Here is a 19,545-nt window from a genome sequence, read left to right on the forward strand (position 1 = left end):
AATCTTAAACTCGGACCCGACCTGGTGCCTGATCGTATACGTACTTAGATAGCCAATCAGCTATTGTTTGATACGTTAAGCATATGTCACTGCCTGGGTGATTGTAACAGGGTTGGTATGGTTGGCCAATAGAGGAGGTTAATGAAACGAAGTGAAGAAATTAACATTAAGCGAAGAGCCTCTGCAACCGAGCGTCTGGCTTTGAGAAGTCGGCAAAGACGAAGATGGGATCCGGAAAGGTCTAGGCTATCAGTACTTTGACCGTGGGCAGGAGACTTCGAGTTTGATCCAAAATCTCGAGCTCGTTCAAGAGTAAAATGTCATGACTGAATCCGCTGACAGAGAGGAGAATGTCAAAGGTCGAGTTCCTCTCAAATAGTTAAGTGACGAGTAAAGGCTATATCCCACGGTGAAAGCAGCAGTCGATTTCCATGCCAGATGTATGGTGATAGGGTGTATTTTTGACGAGATTTATGTCGATGCGGATGTTGAAAAGGGGTTTGGAATAGGGGACCGGTAGGAACTCGGGGCAGGCAAGCCGAAGCGGGCCGAGACTCTTTCGACATCCAAGCACGTGAGCACGAGGCTGCCAGCTTCGACTACTTCAAACTGCCCCTCTTCTGGCAGAAAATACCAGATACATCAACCACACCATCTCGAAATGGCGGACGACGAATTAGCAGCCGTAGGTAACGCTTCTCTCAGTTCGATTTCCTGTTTCTAAAGGGAATCCAGATCCGCAAAGCAAGACTTGAGCAGCTGAAAGCGCAGGGAGGAGGTGGTGGTGGAGGGGCAGGTGGAGGGGATCAAGCTCAGAGACAGTAAGTCCCCTCTCTTCTGATGGCATAAGAACGTCCTTCGCTAACAACTCGCAGACAACAAGAATGCAAGTAATCACCTCCGGTTTCGCAGCGCAAATCTAATTCGTCCTGCAGCCGAACAACGACAATCCATACTCAATCAAATCCTCGAACGCGGAGCCGCGGATCGCCTTGGGAGAATAAGACTTGTCAACGAACAGCGAGCGACAGAAGTAGAGAACAGATTGATTATGCTCGCGAGACAAGGAGCGCTCAAAAGCGCAGTCACGGAAGAACAACTGAAAGACTTGTTAAATGCTGTCGCAGAGACGAGAGAAGAGGAGAAGATTGTTGTAAGTCGGAGGAAAGGATGGGATGATGATGACGATGATCTACTCGATTTGTAGAAGGACATACGCTGGATGTTGGACTGGAGCAGAATCTTCTTTAGCCATTTGGCTTCTTTCTCAATTGATACCCAGACTGTCACCCGATCGTTCTTTCGCTTCCGTTTCTGCTTTCCTTCGAGCCCTTTCCTGTCGTCTTATGTCTCGCAGGTCTACTGGCTTCTCAATACCTAGCTCACTCCTTAGTTCCTCGACATTTCGCTCCAATTGCTCCTCCCAGTAGACGTTTATGACCTCCTTCGATTTCACTCCATTCGTGATAGCCCAAGGCAGGTATATTTGAAAGAACCGCTTTCTCTCTGCTGGTTTCAAAGTTGTGACAGCAAACATACTGAGTCCCGTCATGGGAAGTAGTGTATTTGCGAATTCGAATGCTTTCAGTGCCACCTCCCCTTCTCGAAAGATAGGCAATCCTGTGAGAGCGTGATAGAGATCATGACATTCCCGATACCTCTGCATAACGTAGGCACATTCTTCGTCATCGATGTATTTGACTGTGTCGCGCGTATCTGGAGAAACTCCTTCTCGGTCCAACCAATCTGCATATGTCCGTCCAACAGTATTCTCTGGTAACGATCGCAGGTAGGTCATTGACATTGTTTTCGAGGATATCCGAGGACGATCGCGTAGTATTCGACGCCCTGTTGGTGAGATGAGCATAGCATCGCGAAGACGGTAAATAAAGTATGGAGTAGCCGTTGCCTCCCCGAGAGCTGCTATTAAGTCTAGACTTCATCAGTGATTGAATGACCCATTGCACTTAGTCCAACCCTACCCGGTCTTCGTGGATCAATCAGCGACCATACGGCAGAACCAACTGCCAACCCGGCTTTCTCGATTCTCGTGAGAGGAACATGTCCTTCGTAGTTTGGTGGTGGGCGGTTGAGCACGCTGAAGCTGCGTGATGTTGTTGAAACTGTGCATGCGAGGAGCTCTCGGGGGAGACCTGATGATAAAAGTCGCTGTCGTAGGAGTAGGGCCATATTTTTAATCTCGTGAGTAGCTGAGGTAGTAAATATGACAGAGTTTAGACCGAAGGAATTGTAAGTCAGAAGAGTAGTGAAGTAGAGTGAAGTAGTGTAGTCTTGTGAACGACAAACAGTAGCTCCAATGCATAGCTTGCGCCGGCTACACTTCGGCAAGCTATCTAAGGAGGGAGGATTGTGGATTATATCGTCTCGTCCCTTCATATAGGTACTCCGCAACGAAAATACACATCTACTGAAACTGGAGAAGTCTCCTACGCACATGTGTTATGGAAAATCACATCGAATTCACTAAGTGGGTGGTAGCTCAAGGTGTTGTGATCAATGGAATTGCGGCACATAGATTCCCTGGAAGAGGTCTTGGGATAATCGCGGAGAAGAATCTTAAGGTGAGAACGAATAAGGTTATATCTTTAAGTTATTATTTGGGCAATGTTTTAACTCTCATTTGTGTTTTCTCTCATATAAATAAAACAATATGTGTTGCGGTTAAAGATTTCTGGATTTCATTTATTCTGAGTGCGGATGAGCTTTACTTGTACGGTTTTATCCTCTCAAGTGAGAAGAATAACCTACCTGAGTGAAATATTATCATCCGTATCTTACACATATTTGAACATTTTCCGCAACTCAAGTTATTAACCCTGCTTTGCTATAACTGTCATTTCTAACTCATGTCTCAGAGGGGAACATTGCGATAAGCCATTCTTGCGCTTCCATAGCTCCAGTTTGACACTTCAAGATTTTGACCATTGCAAAGTCTTTCTCAATCCACAAGTCAGACATTTCTCTCGTATGATAGCTCTGAAAAAATCTACGCTTTGAAAGTTTAATATACGTAACATTCAACCATATTACACAACTAACATCGCCAGGCAGGAGAAGTCATTCTCAGCGTTCCAATAAAAGCCCTTCGAACAATCCACACGGTTCCTACAGAGATCTCAAAGCATATCCGCGGTAAAACTACAACTCACGCTCTGCTAGCAGCAGAATTATGTCTCGATACCTCTCCTCAATTCGATCTATGGCGTTCTGTCCTACCCTCAGTCGCGGACTTTGAAGAGTCGCTACCTTTAACATGGGACCAATCACTACAAGACCTACTTCCCGCAGCTGCAAAAACCCTTCTCTTAAACCAGAAAAGAAAACTCAAACTCGATTGGGCTTCAATATCAACTGCGTTTCCCGAGCTCGATTACAATGACTTCCTATACAAATGGATGATAGTCAACACACGAACGTTCTACTATCTATCTTCAAAAGCCAAAAAAAAGCCCGCGAGAGATGATTGCATGGTAAGTCTCCCCATTCCCTCAAGATACAACGACTAACAAAACAGGCACTCAATCCCTTCGCCGACTACTTCAACCACGCCTCCCACGGCTGCACCGTAACCTTCGCCTCCTCAGGCTACACCATCACGACCGAAGCCCCCATAAACTCAGGCTCCGAAGTCTACATCTCCTACGGCAACCACAGCAACGATTTCCTGCTCGCCGAATACGGATTTATCATGGATTCCAACGCATGGGACGAGATCTCGCTGGATGAATACATCATCCCGAAACTTAGCGAGAAGCAGAAAGAGCACTTGAAAGATGCGAGGGTGCTTGGGAAATATGTTTTGGATCGGGAGACGGTGTGTTATCGGACGCAGATTGTGGTGAGGATGTTGGTTTTGCCGTTGGGGAGGTGGAGGCGGTTTGTGGATGGGAATGATGATGGGGAGGGGGATCAGGGTGTTGTGGATGGGTATTTGGAAGGGGTGTTGGAGGAGTATCGATCTGATGTGCAAGTCAAATTGGAGGCCATATCAAGTCTGGATGTCGGATTGGATTCTCAAAGAGACACCTTAAAACGACGATGGTCACAGATCGACATACTCCTCCAAGCAGCTCTAGATAGACTAAAAAGATGATTTTACAGTTTCAATTGAAGTATGATAGGTCATACACCCTGTTTGTGAATCGAACCAGGCCAAACCATCCAAAATGCCTATGGGCAACCTAAACACACATATCATCTCCCCTGGTCTGATCTCAACGCCAGCCTATTGTACACATTGCACACAATTACATTTCAGAGTAGCCCCTGTTTTTATGGATTCTCTGGATGACCATCCTGAACCTGACAACGCCTGTGACCCGTCCCGTACACACTGAAAGAGCCATTTTGTTGAATTCAAAGGTTGGAAGAGCGGGCCCTTGCCAGATGGAAAGTCGAAAAAGAAGTGACCATCACCTATTCTGGCCGTGGTCGTTTTGCTCCGTGTGGATTCTGCCAGTCGCCGCCAGCTGCTTGGTTTTGTTGGAAGAAGGCTGGATTGAAATGTGGTTGCATACCACCAAAGCCACCGCCTGTCAGAACGTCAGTCTTGTTACCATATAATGAAAGGGTGATTTTTACCTGGCATCCCTCCTCCCATCTGGCCCATATTCATAGGCATCCCACCCATAGCACCTGGCATACCTGCCATAGGCATCCCACCCATTGGCATAGCACCCATCATCGCATTATTCATGCCTCCTCGTCCTCGCATGTTAGGACCTCCACGCATCCCGCCCATCATGCCACCACCGCGATTGAAGCCACCAAATTGACCCATATTGTTGTTTTGAAATCCACCGCCCATGCCAGCGTTAAATCCACCACCCATGTTGTTACCCATAGCAGGATTTGAGAAGTTGCGATTTTGATTGAAGTTGCCATTGTTCATTTGCATTCCTCCTCCTGGGGTGAAACCGGCTCGATTTCCTCTGAAACTATTTCCACGGTAGTTTCCACCTGAATTACCCCGGGTGTTATTGTAGTTATCTGACCCTGTTCGGGTTGTTTGGCCTTCTTTTCCAGCACGCATTGGAGCATCTTTCGGCATGGTTCGGAAAGGATTGACATTCGGGTTAGAATACGTGACGGTATGTTTCTTAACATATTGCTGACCCTCTCCAAACGCGTCGATCTTATGCTTTGCAGCTGTCGCAGCTTGTTGAGAAGAGAATTCTACATATGCTTGACTACGCGCAAACGTTAACATTTCCATGACAACCATGAATTAGCACTCACCCTTTGCTCTTGCCATTGACCTTGTGTTCGGAAAAGGTAATGTCTTTGAGCTCATCTTCAACCTGTGCTTGATTGACCCAGCCGCGAATATCATCGTCAGTATTCCACCAGTGTAGATCTGAAATTAACAAGGCTGTTGTCGCTCCAGGATCTATAGGACGGTCGTCAGATCCTTCTTTGCGCTTCACTCCCTGTTGCTGTGGTGCTTGCTTGGGGATGTTTAGTAGATCGGCTCCAGATTCGTCAGTACTCTTGATCTTCTGTTGGTCGTTCATTTTGTGATCTGGTTTGTCGTTCCCCACCTTGATATCGACGTAATCGTCGTCTTGCTCTGGAGTTTCGTGTTTTACGCCGTTAGCTGCCCCGGTTTGGCCATTGGCTGCCTCGACTCCCTCAATCTTAACATCACCTTCATCATCTTTTTTGAAAGGTGTATCCTGCTCGGTGTTGGCATCTCCGTAGATATCGATATCGAACTCGTCGTCGGCCATTTTGAGCGTGCTGGAAAGCAAGTGATGTCAAGTGAATATCTATTTTGCTTAATACACCTTGTTGACTAACAAGCAACAGTAACTGGTTTCTGTGAAAATATAGTAGCCATATCAGCGCCCGAAAATACCAATACAACACCGGGCTGCGTCTCCCCGCCACGCGAGAGCTCTAGAGACCTGAAAATACATGGGATAGAATACAAATACGTACTCCTGGAACCACTTCAAATACTGCTTCAACAACTGCAGTTCAAAATCTGATAGCCTTCTTGGGCAGATGCAGATGAAATTGGAGATAGGAGATGAAGCTCTGTGCTTGCAATCTTGGGATACAACCCGAGCGCGTCTGCGAAACCTGACTGAATGTTCCTCCAACGTATTGACCTTAAGTTGTATACCCCAACGGAATATCGCCACAACCACCTGCTGATCCAACAATTGAAAATAATCCAGCAAAGAAGATGTTCTTGCAATTGCTCCTTTGACCTGGATTCTGTTCCCCGTATCCTACCAACCCTTGTGCCTCGACTCGAGCCTCGTCGCAATCGTGTCGTCAATTGTCAATTTCACAAAACCAGTATCCAGCGGAGTAAACAGCTGGCAACCGCGCAGATTTGAAGAAAAAGTCCTTTGCGTGCTGCAACTTCCAAGTCCTTTCTTGATGTCGCTGTCGTTGATCTGAAGATGTTGAAGCTGGGCGATGAGCAGAGGAAAGTAAGAGCTCGGTGCCTGAGCCTTATGGTTCACCCTGAAGTTCTCCTGATTCGTCTAGCTCAGAGCTTGGCTCGCAGGGTTGCGCCAGGTCACATGATGATATGTGGCCTTTCAATGTACTCCTCGGCATCGCCCAAAATTAATTACAAGCTCACATTCAGAAGCGCAATCAACCAGAAGAACACTTCCACTTCACGATCCGCTCATACTCGAACATCCTTTACGGTCGCATCTCTGCCTTTCCGCGAATTCGAATCTACTCGCGGGTAGCCTTGCCAATTACTTGTCGCATACACCTTACACCTTCGATAAACGACAGACCACCCCTTTGCGAAGATGTCGGACCAACTTCAAGAGTTTATGGATATCCCAAGGGATTTTATCAAGGATGGAACCCAATTTATCAACAGATGCACAAAGCGTACGTTCTTTCTGGCATCCAAATCGACGTTTCTGGGGCTCTCTACCACCGCCTGCTGCATGCGCTTCAAGAACCACCTGCTAACGTCTATTCCAGCTGATCGAAGAGAATTTATCAAGATCTCCCAAGCCGTCGGTGTTGGATTCATCGCTATGGGTGTCATCGGATATGTTATTAAGCTCAGTAAGCCTCTTCTCCGTCCTTCTCCGCCCTACCAGCCGCTAATAAACTATCTGCAGTACATATTCCAGTCAACAATATTCTAGTGGGAGGCGCATGATTAATACTTCGGGAGAGTAGGGTTTGGTGCTGGTGGAGGATCAATTGGTGGTTACCGGACGGTGGCGTACAAACGCCAGTTTGTTGTATTATATTGGGCTAGACTCAATTCAGGAGGGCGCTATGGATATCATACCACTGTCCAGTCACTCGAAGGATTCCGGCTTTCGTAATCAATTTGCATCGCGAGCACTATTTATCGATACCGAAAATATACCAAAAGTCTGCCACTTGAGTTTTGATGGTGACTTGAATTCACGGATTTGCACGTGGGTTAGATGGTGTACGGAATTCTTCCCTATTTCTCCAGGACTCTTACAACTCTCTTCTTTTCCCCGACTGGCTTCTAGAGGAGGAAGTCCAACATACTCGTTGCGTTTTTATGTCTCTCATGATTGGATCCCTCGACTGCATTTTCTTCTCCTCTCTGGGTTTTATAGCCAATAACCGGATTCTAGCGAGACTCTATTGTCTTGTTATACGGAGAGGTTATAGCTAGGGGGAACTTCAACAGAATTGCAAGTGTACTGGTATAATTTGCAGCTACTTGCTCCAAGGCAAGTGCCTTCAATGCTTAATGTGGTTTAGAATGATTCCAACCCTTGGAAGATGTCGCTATTGTTGCATAAGGCATGACCGAGCTACAGAGTGCGAACGGCTAGTGGGATTGATGCTTAGAGATAGTCTGATAGGAGTGATTACGTGCCGCGAGAGTCTAATTTCTATACTTTGGCTTTACCAAAATTATAGGAAACAAATAAAAGCACAACCAACAGATTAAAGCTTCTTAGCACAGTAAAAGCTTTATTAATTATGTCTAGTGTTCACTCTTAACTACAAGATTGTCATCTAGGCATGAGATTTGAAACTAACATTCGGACAACGTTGAGCCGACTACCTAGCTGACTGGGGAGAATCGAAACCAACCGGTAGCACAACTGCAACTTTAATTCATATCGTCTCAATCTCAAACATTTATTTCCCATTAGATCTTTCAACGCGACTAAATGCTGCAAAGTGTCATAGCAGCAAGACCACTAGCTAGCACCACATCCGCTAAAATCCGCGGCCTCCGTCTTGGCAAGCTTTTTCTCTCTACACCTTTCCCGGAACTTTACTGCAAGCCTATCACGACATACCATATACGATATACGGTATAAAGGCAACTTCTTTTCCAATTGGAATAACAACCAGATAAAGTTCGAGAAGATAGTGGTCTGAGGGGAAGATTGTGGGGAGATATGGAGGTTCCGCCAAGTAAGTCGAGACGACCACATCACAAGAGTCGGAAGGGGTGTGTGCAGTGTAAACAGAGGAAAGTCAAGGTATGTGAAGTTGTTTGATTTTAGTTGTGTTTTCTTTTAAGTTACATTTCTTCCATGTCTATTTGTTCCTTCTTTCTCATTTTTCACCCCCAGTTGCCCTCGGTCCAAGAGTTGAGGACCAACTATTCACATAGCGTGAGATGCATTACCAGCAAGGCTTCTGTTTGAAATAGATGATGGTCAGAGGAAATGTCACTCAACGCTAGACAATAAATGACACTATTCGCCAAAGACGCTCCGAATAACCTCTCACCCAGGCATGTTGCTTTCAAGTTGTGTACAGAACGATCTTCTCAAGAACCACGGTTACTGCGGAAGCCATTGCTACGACGCAATTAATCACTTCAAGCTTTCTTACAGCAGACTTTATTTGCTTAACTTCTCACTTCATGATCGTTAAATTATCTGTTATTGTCTAATTTCTGCAACGCCTACTAACGCAAAACAGTGTGACGAAATCAAACCAATATGCTCACGATGCGACGGCTATGGCTCGCCATGCTCTTTTCAGCAGAACTATTCACGAAATACACTACCATTCGGCCTACAATCCAGGTCTCAGTCTCCTAGATCCCAATCAAATGTCATGTTACCAGTCACTAGTCAGCCATCCACTCAGCCTGTGGTAGGTTTTACCATGTCCGATATGAAGCTTCTTCATTTCTGGCTGACAGAAGGAGCTACAAACTTTACCAATTTCGGCGGTGGACTTAACAATATATTTTCTGACGCCCTCATCAAACATTCATTCGAGCATGAGTTTCTGATGCACGAATTGCTATCCTTTTCTGCTTTACATCTCTCCCGGCTCAAACCGCAGGACGCCCAAGACTACCTCTACATCTCCGATGCCCATCATTCTAAAGGACTCACCTTATTTCAGCTTGCGGTTTCCAGATTAGATGACTCGAATAGAGAGCCTTGCTACCTGTTCTCAAGCTTGATATTCATACATGCTTGGGCCGCGCAGGACGTGGACAAGCCGTCGAATTTGTTCTTCATTCCTTCTCAGCATTCTGGGGATTCTGAAGAAGTCCTTAAATGGGTTCAGTTGCATCGCGGGTCGAAGGCGATTCTAACGTCCAATTTCTCACAGATCCGTAATGGTGGTCTTCGGCCGATGTTCGAACAATGGGAGGACCTGGGCAGAGAGAAGGAAGATCAACTGGAAGAAGAGGATGAAAGGTCTTTCGACAGTTTTCATGAAGCATTAACATCATCTCTCATTCCCGAGACGCAGAAGGCCGTCTTGATCGAAGCCTTAAATCAACTGAGGAGGATATTCTGTTTCATGTCATCTCACCACTACATCAGCAAGCTCTCAGCAGTCATGTCGTGGTTCATGACTATTTCAGATGAGTATCTGCTCATGCTCGAGAACAAGATGCCAGAAGCTCTGGTCATAGTAGCATTCTATGCGGTCGCTATAAAGAGACTTCCTTATATGTGGTGGTTGGAAGGGAAATCAGAGAATGTGTTGCAGACGGTTCTGGATGAACTGGGTGGCAGCTGGGAAAGCCATACTCGCTGGGCTGTTGAGCAGATAAGAGGATATACAGACGCAGTAATCAGGGAAGAGCTGCCCCGATGGAGTAGGAAGTGATGAGCTGAAATATGCTACATAATGTATAAATCAATTCGTCCTTTTGATGTGTTTCGTCATTCTACCAAATTTCTGAGTTGAGAATAATTGCTTGTCCAGAAGCCACGCCAATACCGCTGTTGAAGCCAGTTTCGAAGAGTGTTTGTTCCCATTATTACAGCCGTAAAAAAGAGATGGTCATAATATTTTCGTGAGAATTTAGAGAACCTCACTGTCGTTGACAGAATTAAAGTTTATGCTTATCTCTTATCGAAATCTAGACCCCGGAGTATCCATGATGTAACCACTAAACGAGAACCGCGGAACCTCGAACCTCACAACCCCATACTCTCAAAGTTGATTCTTACAATAAATTAGTTTCAAAACATTCAACATACATGCCCGCGAGAAATACAGTGATACCGTATACATGTGCTCGCTGTCTGCGGGTATCTCAGAAATATGAAGCTCGCACAATCCCTCCACGACTGCTCGCCCGATCTTTCTCGCGCCACTCGCCACTTCGCGATTCGCAACAAGATGGCAAGGTGATAAAGCAGGAGGATCGATCCTCTACTGGTGGACACGCAAGAGAGGATGCACAAGATGCTGCCTCGCAGTCATTGGGGAAAGAAGCTGAGAAAGGAGCCATGTCGAGACGTCTTGAGGATGCGACTGAGGATGCGCTCCTGGAAGGTGGAAGAGCTGGCAGAAAGGCAGTCGAGGAAGCTGGATTCTCCGAGGAACTGAAGCAGAGATTGCTGGAACGAATCGAGTCGCATAAGTTCAAATCTGAAAATGCTGCAGCGTTTGCGGAAGCTGGCTTGACGTCGAGTGCTGGCAGAGGCTCCCGAGATATTGCTGCGTCGCAAGCCTGGACAGGAGAAGAGAAGCCTGAAGACACAATGTTGCGAATGCTCGATGATGCTAGAAAGCCATTGGCACCTGGGCTGCGAGGACCTGCGAAGATACCAAGGCCGATCGTGGATATGAGATTGAGACCTCAGCCAAAGCTACGGCCTGGGGACAAATTGGCAAACGCGAGGGATAAAACGTCTATCTATGCCATTTCGAAGGATACACAGATGTCTGATGAAGAGCGGGAAAAGTTGCGGCAGGAATTGAAGGATCGTTTTACTCCAGGGGCGAGAGCCATGCCAAATTCCATTCGTGGATTAGCTGCGCTCGCGAATGAGAGGATTGAGGATGCCATAGCGAGGGGACAGTTCAAGGTAGGAATCTCACAACTTATTTTCCAGTATTTGCTAACCCGTTTCAGAATATCCCACGAGGTAAGGCTATAGTCCGAGATGCGAGAGCTGATAATCCATTTCTGGACACCACCGAATACATCATGAATAAGATGATACAACGTCAGGACATCGTCCCACCATGGATCGAAAAACAGCAAGAGCTCGTCAAGGCTGCGAACGTATTTCGAGCACGTCTTCGAAATGATTGGACTCGTCATGCTGCACGATCCATCGCTAGCCGTGGAGGCTCTCTTCAAGAACAAATGCGCAGGGCAGAGGCATATGCTGCGTCGGAGCAGTTGCACAATCCAAAGAAAAGGGCCGTCGAACAAATCTCCGTCCCAACGAATGCTACGAGTGACCCTGTTATGGTCAAGATTACACAGGAAGCTTCTACTTCCACCTCTCCAACACCTCCACCCTCCGTCGAGGTTTCAATAAACACCGAAAATGGGGCATTGAAACTTGCTGAGACTACTCTTAGCCAAGATTTACGTGCAGAGAGTGCCATAGTCACAGGATCATCCCCGGAGCCACCAGTCACTCGGTCGACTCTGCCTAGCCCACTGCCGCCGCCTTTTCGGATGCCAGAATGGGAGGCAGCGGAACAATCGTATCTCAGCCTTGCCGTCACTAATCTCAATAACATTACACGGTCATATAATTTGATGGCGCCTAATCTGGCTAAAAAACCTTATTTCTCACTCGAGAGGGAACTCAAGTCTTGCTACGCGGACGTGGCTCCTATTCTCGCCCAGGAAATCAAACATCGAGCCAGCAGACCTGCTCGCGAGCTGGTAGAGAAGGTAGGACATAAACCTGGAGGCGTTCTCGAACGGTTTGCGAAGGATACGGCGACGATATATGATTCCAAAAGACCGTTGTATGGGTTTAAGGAGTTGTGGACTGATTTGTTTGGTGAGAAAAGACCTTGAGTTGTATATATCAGATTCAATACAGTAGAAGCTTAATAGAACAAATTTCCCCCAAGTCTGGTGAAGCAGATCTAGTGTCAGTCTCGTTCTTCTCAACAGCTATGCTTGTCATTAATGAGTTGGTGTCAGGAAGGAGCTTCCAAAGTACATATGTGGAGCTAGCTGGTGGACATCAGCTTCCACCGATTCACTTTCAAAATACGGTTTGTATTTCTCGCCCTCCGGCGCGAGAAAGCACCAAAACAACTACAAAGTCATGCATTCAGGAGTTCACGGAATTGACACAAAGCTAGCCTGACACGACTTTCGCGTTTCCAGTGTTCATAAGAGCATCCTTCCCTGCCCGGCTCGCGACTTTGTTTACTGTCATCTACATTTGATCGGGATTCTCTTCGACGTTTCATCAAAAACATCTCTCAGCAACCGACGCATTGAAAGCATATCGAATTCTCCATCAAATCAAATCGCCATGGCACCCTCCTCACCCATCGTACAGGCACAAAACCGTCGCGAGAACATAAATCCCAACCTATCTGGTGCGCCTGTCCCTAGTTTACTTTTACAACGTCGACTTGCGAATCGTCCCCTCCTGACTCCTCATGGACATCCAACCACAGCGGGGTCTCCAGTAATTCAACCCTTCAACACTTCTCAAGGAGGAACAATAATCAGCGGCGGAGTAGAAAAGCCTGGAGATGCTGCGAAAATCGCTGGAGACGATTTGATGGCACCCGTCAACCCCGATAGAACGGCGACAAACGATCTTACGGATATTCAACATAAGCAGATCGGAGACGGCTACATGACGTCTCAGCAACCTCTTGAAGATATAGGGAACAAAATGGTCGTCGAAACGCAGAAGTTTAGTCCCCCGGCACCGAAGGATGGCGCAGTGGTGAGTCTCTCCAAAATTATTCCTGGAATATGATCAGAAGTGCCTCATGGGCAGTACTTCCGTATTCATTCAAGACTGACACAATCCCAGATGATACCCGAGAACCCTGGATCAGCGGAGCCAGCAGTCAGCACTTCGAACTCTACTCGCGAAACACCTGCAGGTCACGTCGATGCGAACGGGTTTATGCACAGCGCCAAATGTATACATGCTCTATCATTAGCTCCCCCAGTTCAATCGCTCAACGAAGATGGCTCAGATGCAGCTGGGGGGTCCGAGAACTGGTGGAATCAAGGACCGTATTACACTAGGGAGATGGAGGAGGATATGATGGAGAATTACTGTCAGCAGTGGGGTTGCTTTGAGCAGGAATGAGTCTTCCTGCAGAGGCGGACACCGCATAGGAAAGGAGTTAAGGTCGGATTTGCGAGCATTAGGGCATCTTGAAAAGGGCGTAAGAATTTGCATTTGAGGGTTATACAATATGGGAAAAGGTGTTAAAGTTTATTTGGCGAAGAAATGGCTGGGTTGATATATGGATTGTTTGTATTTATGTGTTAATTGTACTTGAGGGTGGATAGTATATGAAGGGAAGATTGTTCACTAAGGATGAATAGCAATTCGTAATTCATCAGGCAAATCTTCCACGTTCATCCGTCGTTCGTACACAACCTTTATTCAATTAGATTGAACGATACCCTGTATTTTGTCTATAATTTTCTGTCAACAAGACAGATGTTAATAAAGTTTCAAGCTGAGTTGACGGCGTTGTAACAAAGCTGCCGCCAGTTATTTTGTCCGCTGGGTGACACGATGGCGATTTCACTCTCGCTTAATTTTGTATCACCCCTTTCTTTCTTAAGTTCGTTTAGATGGTAAGAGCTATTGATACTTCGTGCATAAGAATGATATATCTCATAGGATGAGGGTAGAGTTTAACTGGACTGAGTATTGGCTTGCTTATATTTCATTTGGAAGTGTGACGAAAGGTCCGTATGTGATGCTATATTCATCTGTCCTCACCATACACCTAGTTCCCTTTTCCCCGACAATTATAATGATGATGTTAAATCTCTGTACTTTATTTTAGAATAAGTTACGGGGATCATAAACAGTAATTCCTCGATATTTAAGGCCATTCGGGGTTTTTTTCTAGAGATTCGAAATCAATGGCATACATGCATGATGACAACAGGATCTCCTGTAGATAACACCTCGTTAGACAGACGGGGAAAAGTAAACGATGGAACGCCCCATCTGGTCACTGAATGGAGCGCTGGACGCGTTTTTTGAGTTTTGTGAAGTTGGTATATACCTTATTCTCTAGATCACAAAGAATTTGGTGGAGTGGAAATCGGTGGTGAGTTGGTTTTCGGTGGTGAATGATGGTTTTGGAGTGTAGTTCGATAAACTTTAAGCTGGTCATGAGCTATATTTGGGGACACGAGAAGGGGGACTGTGTCCAAGAAAAGTTAAAGCTGTGTTCGAGCTGTTGGAATCAAATGAGAATCCAACCACAAACTATTTTCCCCTTCCTTGGAGGTATTGCATTTGGAAGATTTCCGAATCTTAATACCTGTGATAATTATATGATCTTGTACTGTTTTCAATGTTCTATTAAACTTGAGAAAACAGGCTTTGTGTCAAAGATTAATGTAGGTCTATTCTAATAGGTACGCGGTTTTCTCATAACCCCTGAAACACAACATGTAGCAAAGCAAATCGGGAAACAAATATTTATCTAAGACACCATTCTGCGGTATTGAAAGAATTAGTACAAATTGCGTCGTCTTATATCCAGCCCTACTCAGTTTGTCAAATTGCTTTCGCCAGCACTATTTGTCCGTCTCTGCAATACTGTTCCGCTTCTTGTTATCAAAGGAATATTAAAAAGACTTCGCTCATACTGTCCACCTTTTTGGATCATAAAAGATTCGAGAAAACTCGGTGACAAGGCTATTTTCGACAGCAGACACTTATTCACAGTAGTGTTCTGCTATAGACAAATGATTTTCAGAGTAGATAGAAACAGGGAGTTTTACTAGAAAGGGTCGAAAGCTTTTTGTCAGAGTTAGATGGGAATTTGGATGACACAGGCAGAGAGGTCTGAATCGAAAAGGAGGTAATCAAATTAGTGGTGTGACTTGTAAGCGTGACTTTGGATTGTTTTATGTTTAGATGTAAGAGGATTGAGGAAAGGCTTAGTCGTAACAAAAGGACTAGCTGAATTTAGCTAAGCAATAACCCCGATAGAATTACTTCTCACTCATATCTTCAAATGTAATCATGACATTTAATAAATTCCGCTTATTATAAGTATTATTATAGAAACACTTTTATTCTTACACATTAATTTAAACTCTATTTGTTACAACATCCATCTAAACATCCCATCTCTGTTCCTAGTTTCCTGGAACTTCTTGCTATATAAACTCCTCTCCCCCATTCCACTCTCTATTCTCTCTTCAACTTCATGAATGACGCTACTAGATGTACAATTCGGGAATATGATTTGCCAGCTTGTCATCTCTATATTTCTTTACTTGTATAGAAATGCAAAAGATTTATTATAGAGGACACAGACAACTCAATATATATAGTTAATAATTTGGAAATTATTTTTGCATTCTCGCAATTAATCCCGGGCTACCTAGTGAAGTCCACCTCGCTCATGCGATAGTTATATTCGCGGAGGAATGTGAGAGGAAAGTAATGGATAAAGCCATCAAGTCGCTGGTTGTAGAGACTAATTCAGCTTTTAAATGCCTGGGTCGTACGTAGACCGGCTAGTCTGATCGAACAAGACTAAACAATGTTCTGCGAATATGCCCAGAATGTTTTGTCAATTAAAGTTAAGGGGTATAATTTGAAAGCAAAATGGAATTCTCTTATAAGAAGTTGAAACGGGGGTAAGTTTGAAATCGGTGACAACAACTTAAGTTTATACTTAGAACGCTTTCTTTTACGCTATTAAATTTCTTTAAAAAATAAGAAAAGCAGGTTATTTGTAGCATATTATACTGCGATGACTACTTTTAAAACACTTTTTACCTTACATCTTCCTTTGCTTCTTGAAAGATATCCTTACAGATATCATAGATAGATAAAACAGGAGATTTTAAAAGGATTCTTCCGATTGTATATACGGAGATTCTACCGTGTCGTTCGATAATAAGATATATCTCTAATTTATAAGATAATATATCCTTTTTATAAATCTTAAAGGAAGACATGTAAGCGTAAACTTTACTTGTAATGTATTAGTTAAATCCCCCAAGAGTTCTTCTTATTCTTGTTTATGCCAAAACCATTCGTGCTTTCAACAACACTTGTTCTTCTTAGGGGGTTTTCTCTTTCTCTGTAGATACTCACATTCAGCTACGTTTTAATACATTCAAGTAAAAAGAAACTTACCTATCCCATTTTGCGATGAAAATTATGAAAAGAAAATGAAGAGGAACGATTTGCTGACGAGTCCATTTTCGGCGACAAGTGATTGCTCCCCTAGTATTGAAGGGTTGTTTTCTTTCACGGCGATGAGAGGAGAAGATCCCGCTCTTTTCTTTCAAGTTAATAGCACATATTATAAGCTCCCAGAAAACGTATAGCATCTCTACAGTCTACACACAAATTATTCCATTGTGAAGCGCGCCCCCAGCTTTCTATATTCCTTCTGAGGGTTCTGCGATATTTAAGCGGAGAACACTCGAATCTAACTCCCATTTTCTCCTTAAAAGAACTGAGCCCTCACCATCCATGGTTTATTTCTTCATCTCCCGTATACGCTGTCGCCAGAAGTTACTAGCTGCACTCGCATTTTGTTCATAGCATAACAGGAAGTTCAGAGAGCATGTTGGGATGGAGTAGTGAAGATGATAAAGTTGTTTAGTTTCACGAAAGTTGAACACGAACTTTAGGATATGACTTGCAAATACCTTTTTCCAGCCCTCCATCACAGCTCCTATAACCTTTTTAATCTCACACAAAAGCCCTCTACCTCAAATCCCAAACCATCACGTTTTTCAAGCAAGCCTTTCTATATCAACATACCCTTACCTCACTGCATTAAGAGCTACACAACACAACGAATATGCGAAAGAAATTATGTACAGCGAGTGGTAGTCTGTGTAATATCAGGGAGCAGCTGCCTTGCGAAGAAAGAAATGTGTTTTAATTCGCTATAATTATTTGAGTTTGTGGTGAATCGGGTGTAGATGTAGAAGGGGTGGTGAGACGGAGGGATTCGGTGACAAATAGAGAATCGGTGACAACATCCTTCGATATTGAGGGTTGAAAATCGCTTGTATTGATTACTGTCACAACGCACCAGCTCTTGTAGTTGATATGACGAAGATACATCCAACAACTCTTTATACTCTCCCACTATATCAGATTGATCAGTTGAAGTCGGGCGATCCATAATGGATGACGTCTCGAAGGAGACATCCATAACTCTGATCATCTTCTTAACCATCACGTCGATTTCTCTCTCCTCCATACCTGCTGATCAAATTCTCATGCATACAACGCAAATTACAGTCATCAAGCCAATGTAAATACAATACACAAGACTTGAACCCTCCGATTTGATTAAAAGCACAAGATAAGTTGTAGTGATAATAATTGAGATGTAAAGTGCCGAATACTGAATTTATAGACTTCGGCGAGGTTGATTGCTAGGTTTTCAGATACTTAATTCACTTTAAATTCAGGCCTCGGTGGCTAGAAGTAAGGATTATTAAATCGATATATCTTTAACGAACATGTGTTCTTCTTGTCTCAACATTTAAGTTCCGAGACTTGAGAAATGTTTGTTCAAAGAGCTGTTTGTAAATAAAATGACACTCCACTGGACCCCTATTTCACAGTCCTGACTTTCCTACAGAAAGTTGAAGCAGCTAATGCGAGGAGAAAGTTTAAATTTTGCTAAGATGGCCGAGAATGTGTTTGATTGATCGTCCCGAGTAATGTACAAAGTTCCGACGTGAACTGGAAATTTTCCGATGGGTGTGACACGGCTTAGATTTCTAGATGAATGGTGATGCAGAATATCTGGTGTTACTATTCCTTTGATCTTCGAAATCAAAGATGTAATATTCAGCTTCTTGTGTGTATATATATAAAGTATTCTCCAACTTTCAATCCTCACCTCCTTTCAATCCCACGTGCAAAAGCCGATCATCCAGGCCCCCCCTTTCCACGCCAGGGGTCCTCCCACTAGGCCCCCTTCCCGCCCACCGCCGCCCGAACCAGTGCTAAAAGCCCGGCGTCCCGACCCTAGCAGTGCTTGGACCCGGCGAGAACGATCCAAGCGGCCGGTGGCCAATAAGGCGGGTTATCACAATGCAGCAAAGAGCATTAATTGAGCATTTTATATGGCTGGTTGCGAGAATTCACATTTTGGAGGGTGGTGATTGGTGAGGGTGGTGTGGAAATGAAAAGTGTTTTCTTACTCGGTGGAAGCGTTTTCGTGGGAACGTATCACAGAGCCCAAATGGTTTGAGGGGTGGCCGTTGGCTGGAGGGACGGACGCTAGGTGGGAGGTTTGCGGGAAACCGTTGGTGCTATTTTGAGTGGATTTTAGTTGGTGGTTTGTTAGTTCTTGAATGTGATGAGGTGGAAGTTGAGCTCTGAAAAGGGGGTTGCGAGTAAGGGAAATAGCGCTTTGGAGCTAAGTTTGAGAGATTTAATGGATCTAATACAATGGGATATCTTCTGCATGGAAGCAACACTGCTTATTGTGCTACGTTAATCTGATCATCTACATATCGTACGCTCCGACGTCGATAGTTACACAATAGTAATCACATAGCGGCGGGACCGAGCAGCTGGTTGAACCTTTCGAAGCGGGAGACCGAGCTTAGAATGCGGGAAGGGATCATCAGACAGACGTCTAGAGCATTAGCTGCCGGTTTAGCAGCTGTTTAGGTTTGTTAAAAGAATTAGTTGACGGTCAAAACGTGCTCAGAACATCATCTAGTCTTTTGTTGAAATTAATACAAGAAGAATTATTCTTGTTGATCACGAAGATCAGAGTGGTCCAACTGCCGCGACGACAAGGTTTCGCAGCCCAAACTCCCCACAACCACACCCAATACGGGCCCATCCCCAGTGGCCATCCCACGCTGAAATCCCTCCCTCCCCTGCCCGTTGCAACCTGATCGGCCACCAACAGCAGCCAATTCCGTACACCCAACGCTGTGACCTCCCTTTCTTCTGAATTCCCTTCACTTTTCGTCACATCCGATGCTCTCGTCCCCTTCGACTGCATTGTCGACTCTGTCTCAGCTTCACCTCGTCTCCTCACTTCCATTCCTTTCTGATCACCTCAAATCGCGACTCCTTCCACCTCTCTCCTTTCTCCAACTCCTCGACGATAACTCTCCTTTTT

General features: G+C 44.8%; 8 protein-coding genes across 8 annotated transcripts; 6 read left to right on the forward strand and 2 right to left on the reverse strand.

Annotated features, from left to right (window-relative positions):
* Nucleotides 1-661: 661 nt before the first annotated feature.
* Nucleotides 662-1,207, forward strand: GLAREA_07303 (Double-stranded DNA-binding protein; the record flags this gene model as incomplete). Its single annotated transcript, XM_008081991.1, has 3 exons — nucleotides 662-685; nucleotides 736-821; nucleotides 892-1,207. 3 exons carry the CDS (start codon nucleotides 662-664, stop codon nucleotides 1,205-1,207), a joined length of 426 nt encoding a protein of 141 aa, XP_008080182.1.
* Nucleotides 1,208-1,267: 60 nt separating this feature from the next.
* GLAREA_07304 (uncharacterized protein) lies at nucleotides 1,268-2,190 on the reverse strand (the record flags this gene model as incomplete). The annotated part of the gene is made up of 2 exons (XM_008081992.1): nucleotides 1,268-1,932; nucleotides 1,983-2,190. 2 exons carry the CDS (start codon nucleotides 2,188-2,190, stop codon nucleotides 1,268-1,270), a joined length of 873 nt encoding a protein of 290 aa, XP_008080183.1.
* A 272-nt stretch (nucleotides 2,191-2,462) lies between these two features.
* Nucleotides 2,463-4,114, forward strand: GLAREA_07305 (SET; the record flags this gene model as incomplete). The annotated part of the gene is made up of 3 exons (XM_008081993.1): nucleotides 2,463-2,582; nucleotides 3,069-3,491; nucleotides 3,536-4,114. The coding sequence occupies 3 exons, from the start codon at nucleotides 2,463-2,465 to the stop codon at nucleotides 4,112-4,114; spliced, it is 1,122 nt and encodes a 373-aa protein (XP_008080184.1).
* Nucleotides 4,115-4,437: 323 nt separating this feature from the next.
* Nucleotides 4,438-5,750, reverse strand: GLAREA_07306 (RNA-binding, RBD; the record flags this gene model as incomplete). Its single annotated transcript, XM_008081994.1, has 3 exons — nucleotides 4,438-4,553; nucleotides 4,603-5,210; nucleotides 5,260-5,750. 3 exons carry the CDS (start codon nucleotides 5,748-5,750, stop codon nucleotides 4,438-4,440), a joined length of 1,215 nt encoding a protein of 404 aa, XP_008080185.1.
* A 1,050-nt stretch (nucleotides 5,751-6,800) lies between these two features.
* Nucleotides 6,801-7,165, forward strand: GLAREA_07307 (Preprotein translocase SecE subunit; the record flags this gene model as incomplete). Its single annotated transcript, XM_008081995.1, has 3 exons — nucleotides 6,801-6,885; nucleotides 6,982-7,068; nucleotides 7,125-7,165. 3 exons carry the CDS (start codon nucleotides 6,801-6,803, stop codon nucleotides 7,163-7,165), a joined length of 213 nt encoding a protein of 70 aa, XP_008080186.1.
* Nucleotides 7,166-9,126: 1,961 nt separating this feature from the next.
* Nucleotides 9,127-10,092, forward strand: GLAREA_07308 (uncharacterized protein; the record flags this gene model as incomplete). Its single annotated transcript, XM_008081996.1, has 1 exon — nucleotides 9,127-10,092. One exon carries the CDS (start codon nucleotides 9,127-9,129, stop codon nucleotides 10,090-10,092), a length of 966 nt encoding a protein of 321 aa, XP_008080187.1.
* Nucleotides 10,093-10,469: 377 nt separating this feature from the next.
* Nucleotides 10,470-12,259, forward strand: GLAREA_07309 (uncharacterized protein; the record flags this gene model as incomplete). Its single annotated transcript, XM_008081997.1, has 2 exons — nucleotides 10,470-11,303; nucleotides 11,351-12,259. The coding sequence occupies 2 exons, from the start codon at nucleotides 10,470-10,472 to the stop codon at nucleotides 12,257-12,259; spliced, it is 1,743 nt and encodes a 580-aa protein (XP_008080188.1).
* Nucleotides 12,260-12,728: 469 nt separating this feature from the next.
* On the forward strand, nucleotides 12,729-13,529 carry GLAREA_07310 (uncharacterized protein; the record flags this gene model as incomplete). The annotated part of the gene is made up of 2 exons (XM_008081998.1): nucleotides 12,729-13,154; nucleotides 13,245-13,529. The coding sequence occupies 2 exons, from the start codon at nucleotides 12,729-12,731 to the stop codon at nucleotides 13,527-13,529; spliced, it is 711 nt and encodes a 236-aa protein (XP_008080189.1).
* Between the last annotated feature and the right edge of the window lie 6,016 nt (nucleotides 13,530-19,545).

This window comes from Glarea lozoyensis, assembly GCF_000409485.1.
Source record: "Glarea lozoyensis ATCC 20868 chromosome Unknown GLAREA16, whole genome shotgun sequence".
Lineage (NCBI taxonomy): Eukaryota > Fungi > Ascomycota > Leotiomycetes > Helotiales > Helotiaceae > Glarea > Glarea lozoyensis.